This window comes from Topomyia yanbarensis, chromosome 2 (genome assembly GCF_030247195.1).
Source record: "Topomyia yanbarensis strain Yona2022 chromosome 2, ASM3024719v1, whole genome shotgun sequence".
NCBI lineage: Eukaryota > Metazoa > Arthropoda > Insecta > Diptera > Culicidae > Topomyia > Topomyia yanbarensis.
In genome coordinates, this window is record NC_080671.1 from 125,934,233 (window position 1) to 125,940,762 (window position 6,530).

General features: G+C 44.7%; 1 protein-coding gene across 1 annotated transcript; it reads left to right on the forward strand.

Moving 5' to 3' along the window:
- The first annotated feature begins 986 nt into the window (after positions 1 to 986).
- LOC131679738 (uncharacterized) lies at positions 987 to 5,291 on the forward strand. The gene is made up of 2 exons (XM_058960482.1): positions 987 to 1,232; positions 1,297 to 5,291. The coding sequence occupies exon 2, from the start codon at positions 1,305 to 1,307 to the stop codon at positions 5,289 to 5,291; it is 3,987 nt and encodes a 1,328-aa protein (XP_058816465.1). The 5' UTR covers positions 987 to 1,232; positions 1,297 to 1,304.
- Positions 5,292 to 6,530: the final 1,239 nt, after the last annotated feature.

Genomic DNA, 6,530 nt, shown 5'->3' on the forward strand with positions numbered 1-6,530 from the left:
ATGTTTTGGAGCTGAATCTGAGAATCGAAAACCTGGAAGTGTTGTGGCAGGGACTGGAAGAAGCACAAGCCGAGCTGGAGGAGCTGGAAACCACAAACGAAGGGATGGTAAGAAACTTGCAGTTTCGTGCGGAATTTGAGCCGAAACTGTTTAGAATAAAGGCTGGTTTACTTTCTAAGATGCCTCCTCCAACTTCTTCGACTGTTGATCTCCCTCAAACCCCCCCTACTCGAACTGGGTCTGGTCTGGCTGGTCTGAAATTACCTACGATTGCGTTGCCAGAATTCTCCGGCGACTACCAAGATTGGCTCGCTTTCCATGATACATTTCATGCTCTGATTCATTCTAACGTTGAAGTTGCTGATATACAAAAGTTTCACTATTTGCGTGCTGCAGTGAAAGGTGATGCGGCTCAAGTGATCGAATCGATATCAATCAGTGCTGCAAATTACCGCCTCGCCTGGGAGGCTCTCGTATCACGCTACTCAAACGAATATCTTCTCAAGAAACGCCACCTTCAGGCCATGCTTGAAACGCCGCGAATGAGGGAAGAATCCGCCGTCGCTTTGCATGGACTTGTGGACGAGTTCGAGAGGCACACGAAAGTGTTGAAGCAGTTAGGTGAGCCGACCGATGCCTGGAGCACAATGCTAGAGCATCTGCTTTGTACAAGGCTTCACGACGAAACACTCCGGTTATGGGAGGACCACGCTTCTAAATTAGAAAATCCGACCTATACGAACATAGTAGAGTTTCTCCAGAGAAGAATGAGGGTGCTGGAATCCATTTCAGTGAATCATGATTCAGTATCTTCCTTGGCAATCTCTCACTCTATTTCAGGATCAGCACCAAACACTTGTCCCTTTGGTAAACAAAAAAGGGCCTACCCGTTAAAATTAGCCACCCACGCCGTTACTGAAGACTCTACACAAAAGGTGAATGCTGGCAACCGTCCAGGGGTTCCGTGGCGTCAGTTTAAACGAATGTCTCTCACAGAACGGTTGAATATGGTCAATCAGAGACGTCTTTGCTTCAATTGTTTACGCGGCGATCATTATGTTGGAAGCTGCCCAAGTAAAATCGGCTGCCGCACCTGCGAGAAGCGTCATCATACTACCCTGCACCCTGGTTACGTTGAATGCCCGTCTAAAAGTAATTCAGCACAGACCTCAATTGCAACCGGAAGTCGTTTGCAGTCCATAGTCCAAACGAATGTCACGACAGCTTGCAACGTTAGTCTTACCCCAAAGTTGTCTGATCCATCAGATATTGATGTACAGCTATCCACATTTTCAGCCCAAGTGATGCGGACGAACCATATGTTCATGTTGACAGTTGTTCTCATCATCGTCGATGCTTACGGTCAGGAGCATCTAGCCAGGGCACTACTCGACTCTGCTTCCCAACCAAATCTCATTACGGAACGTATGGCACAGATACTAAGACTTAAGCGTAAGAAGGTGAATGTACAGTTACAGGGACCTGGAGGAATCGCAATACGAGCTTCTGATACAGTATTCACACAAATCCGTTCTCGAAAGGAAGATTTTACCCGTGATGTTGAATTTCTAGTGTTACCCCAAGTCACAGCGGATCTGCCAGAGCAAGATGTACCTGTTATTGATTGGAACATTCCTAAGGATCTTTTTATGGCGGATCCGCATTTCTACATGCGAGGAAAAATTGATATGATCATCGGCCTGCCTCACTTTTTTGCGTGTTTCAAAACACCCGCTCGCATTCGCTTATCGAACGACCTTCCCGAGATGGTGGACAGCGTTTTCGGTTGGATTGTTGCTGGTTCCGGTGATTTGGTTTCCGTTACTCCAGATTTAGTAAAATGCCACACTACAACCGTGTGTTTAACCACGCTGGAGGAAAATTTGGAACGGTTTTGGAACATTGAAGAATTGCCGTCGCGATCCGATTACTCAATGGAAGAAAGGGAGTGCGAGCAGCACTATTCATCTACTGTTGAAAGGGACAGTACTGGTCGCTATACCGTGCGTATTCCGCGCCATCCAGACTTCGATACAATGCTAGGAGAGTCCAAGTCATCAGCACTACGACGATTCAAATTGTTAGAACGGAGGCTAGAACGTGACACCCGATTAAAAGTCGAATACCATAGATTTATGCAGGAGTACATCACATTGGGCCATATGAGACTTCTGCAACCGTCCGAGCAGTCTGCTAATAAATGCCTTTACCTTCCACATCATCCAGTCATCAAACACTCCAGCACGACGACTAAGGTACGCGTCGTCTTCGATGGCTCCGCCAAGACATCAACGGGGTTCTCGCTGAATGATGCACTCCGCGTTGGACCGGTTGTACAGGACGACCTACTCTCGATTGTTCTTCGATTTAGAACGTTTCCAGTTGCAGTTGTAGCAGACATCGCCAAAATGTACCGTCAAGTGCTAGTGCATTCGGATGACACTCCATACCAGCGCATTTTTTGGAGATTTGGTGATTCAGGGCCCATTCAAGCGTACGAGTTATTAACCGTAACTTATGGCCTCGCCCCGTTTTCATTTTTGGCAACTCGTACACTTCAACAATTAGCCCGGGATGAAGGTGCTGCATATCCCATGGCTGCACAAACTCTCCAGAAGGGGTTCTATGTGGATGATTGTCTAGGAGGTGCCCAATCAATCGACGAAGCTTTGCAATTACGAGAGGAACTGGACAGTTTGCTCACCAAAGGCGGATTCACTCTGCGAAAGTGGACATCTAACAAGCTCGAAATACTGCAAGGACTTGAACCGGACCAGATCGGTACACAATCCGCACTAATGTTTGCACCAGAAGAATCAATAAGCGCCCTAGGCATTGGATGGGAACCGGAAACCGACAAATTACGTTTTGATTCGAAAATTGATCGAGAGGCCGTAGCTGACACCAAGCGAAAAATTTTGTCATCAATTTCACAATTATTTGATCCACTGGGGTTGATCGCTCCAGTAGTAATTCGAGGAAAAATGCTAATGCAGGAATTATGGCTGCTGCACTGCGATTGGGACGATTCTGTACCAGATATCGTGCAAGAAAAGTGGAACCAATATCAGCAACAACTTCCTAAGGTAGCTGAATACACAGTAGATCGCTACGCATTCCTGCCAAATTCGAAAGTCCAACTGCATACTTTCTCGGACGCCTCAGAAAGTGCATATGGAGCATGCGTTTACGCGAGGTCCATCGACAATCACGGTAATATCAGGGTCCAACTGCTAGCATCGAAATCTCGCGTGGCACCTTTAAAACGCATCACGCTTCCCAGGCTCGAGCTATGCGCAGCCGTCGTCGGATCTCAGCTTTTCTCGCACGTTGTGAAGGCACTACAAATGGAAGTTTCAGATGCCCGGTTTTGGTCCGATTCGACGATAACAATTCAATGGCTTCAGGCGCCTCCACATACTTGGAAAACATTTGTCGCCAACAGAGTTTCTGAGATACAAGCCAACACTCATGGGTATCGATGGAGCCATATAGCTGGCAACGAAAACCCAGCTGATTTAGTTTCCCGTGGAATGAGTGTGGAGGAATTTCTTGCAAGTTACCTTTGGAAGTATGGTCCAGAATGGCTTCGACTTTCAGAAAAGCATTGGCCGGAGACTGCTCCTATTCCTGCGGTTTTAGATAACGTCGAAATTCGTAGAGTCGTCGCTCCTATATTACGCACCAAACCATTCACTAATCCAATTTTCTGCCGGTATTCGTCATTCAGCAAACTCGTTCGTGTAACGGCCCACTGCCTCAGATTTGTTCGTAATATTCGCGAAAAGGCGCGAGCGCAACCTCAGGACAGTACGGTTCAAGGCGCCGGTAAATTATTGACGACTCAACAATTAAGTGATGCTGAAATTCGCTTGATTCAGCTCGCCCAAATCGACGCATTTAAGCAGGAAATAAACGATCTGAAGGTAGGAAAATATGTGTCAAAGCACTCACAAATACGATCTCTGAACCCCTTTATAGACCAAGAGGGTACGATACGAGTAGGGGGGAGGTTAAGATTTTCAGACCAGACCTTTTCAAATAAGCATCCATGTCTATTACCCAGCTTCCATCCACTATCCCAGATGATTGCCAGACATTATCATCTGAAAATGTTACATGGTGGCGGCCAATTAACACTTGCTGCTATGCGTGAGCAATATTGGCCTGTGCACGGAAGACGATTAATACACAGCGTCATTAGAAAATGCCTTCCATGTGCAAAGGTTAATCCCGTCCCAGCCCAACAACAGACAGGTCAGCTACCCGTAGCCCGAGTCACTCCGAGCAGGCCATTTACAGTAACTGGTATCGACTACGCTGGACCTCTTTACTTAAAACCACCGCACAAACGCGCTGCCCCAACTAAGGCATACATCTGCATTTTTGTATGTTTTTCCACAAAAGCGGTACATATTGAGCTCGTATCTGATCTCACAACGTCAGCGTTTCTGGCTGCACTTCGCAGATTCATTTCGCGCCGTGGATTGCCAAAGCACATCCATTCCGATAACGGCAAAAATTTTGAAGGTGCCAGAAATGAGCTGAGGGACTTGTACCTGATGTTGCAGAATGATCGAGTGATGGAAGCGATCCAGTCGCATTTGTCCAATAAAGGAATAACCTGGCACATGACTCCTCCAAAGGCACCTCACTTTGGAGGCCTTTGGGAAGCGGCAGTCAAAGTTGCTAAAAAACATCTCCAACGCCAACTAGGAAATGTTCGATTGTCGTTTGAAGACATGGCCACAGTATTGTCGCAAATCGAAGCAAGTATGAATTCGCGACCATTAACACCGATGTCTGAGGACCCGAGCGATTTCACTGTTTTAACCCCAGGGCACTTTTTAATTGGATCCTCGATGCACGCACTTCCAGAACCCGATATACACTGCATGGCCAGTAGCCGTTTAGATCACTATCAGCGAATTCAGCAACTACATCAACAATTTTGGCACCGGTGGAGAACGGAATACCTGCAGGAGCTTCAAAGGGACCATAAAATTTGCAATGCAAACACGGAAATTCTCCCGGGACGACTGGTGCTCATCGTGGACGAATGTCAGGCTCCCCTGAAGTGGCCGCTTGCCAGAATCTTGGAGATCCACCCAGGAGAAGACGATTTGACTCGTGTAGTCACTCTGAAAACCAGTAAAGGAATCATAAAACGACCGATCGTGAAAATTTGTTTGTTGCCGATAGATCCTGCTGAACCGACTAATCCTGAAACGATGCTAGAAACGATTCATCAGGAAACGACGACACCGTTGAGCAGAAACCCCGATTTATAATCGCATCAGAATTAAAAGTGTTTGAATTTATAAATTATGTTAGCGTTAAGTTTCTGAATATCAAATTTGAGTTATGATTAATTGAAATTGACATTTCAAGGTGGTGGCGATGTTCAGGGTAGTATTAATTATAGAAGGTACTAGATTTCACTAACGATATAGCGAGCCCTGCACATTTTTTATTCATTGGTACCTTGGGTACCGCTGCACATACATTGAATTTTGGCATAGAATAGGGATGAACTGTCATGTACAATTACTTCTAGTTGAGCCACCGAGTAATAAAGCTGCGATACGGAGAAGAATAAAAAAGGTGTATTAAACTACGTACCGTTGTAACACCTAGTGAGTCCACAAAGAAATCCTTTGCCACCTACTGCGCCTGGTGCCGCCATAAGGAAAACTAACTTACCGGTCATAACAATATCTTACAAGGGGATATTCGGGGTCGCTGATTCTGATTCTGACGTCGAAAATGTGAAATTCAAAATGGCGGATCCAATATGACGACTGTTTCATTCTCATTCTAACGAAATTCGCAAATTTCGTAACAAATTGCTGCCATTGTGTAGCAACGATTTTGAATTTTCAAATTCTGTTATCAGAATCGTAATCATCGACTGCAAAAACCACATAATATATTTTTATGCTAGTTGAGAAGTTATCACTGTCTCTCAGAATAATTTATAGACCAACATAATAATAAACTCCATTTTTGCATATTCTGACAATTTTTTTTCGAAAAAACTAACCTACGAAAAATTCTGCAAAGAATCTATTATTTAGTTCAACGTTTGAGACACTTGCAATAAAAAAATTAGATCTCTAGCACTAGAACGAATTTATTGTATAAAAACGAGATTTTCGAGTTTTACTTGTTTATAACTAAAAAGTAATTAACAAATTCAGATAATTTTTTGTGCTAGTTGTATTTTTTACATCCCTAAGAGTTGATTAAAAGAAAGTATTCGTATTAATATGTCAACGCTAACTAGATATCTGATAACTTAGGAGAAGTAGGTGGTACGTATACGTCCCACTGCGTCGCAAAAGGTTAACAAAAATTTTGTATAGTACGGAAAATACCGGTACTTAGTTTTATTCAGTACCGGTATTTCGGTATCAAAAATGGGTCGGTATCCCCGGGTTTTTCGATACCGGTATTACTGGTGCCACAACCATACGCACGCACCTTACGCTTAACTTACCTCAGGGTTCGTACAACCTCTGCACAGTGGT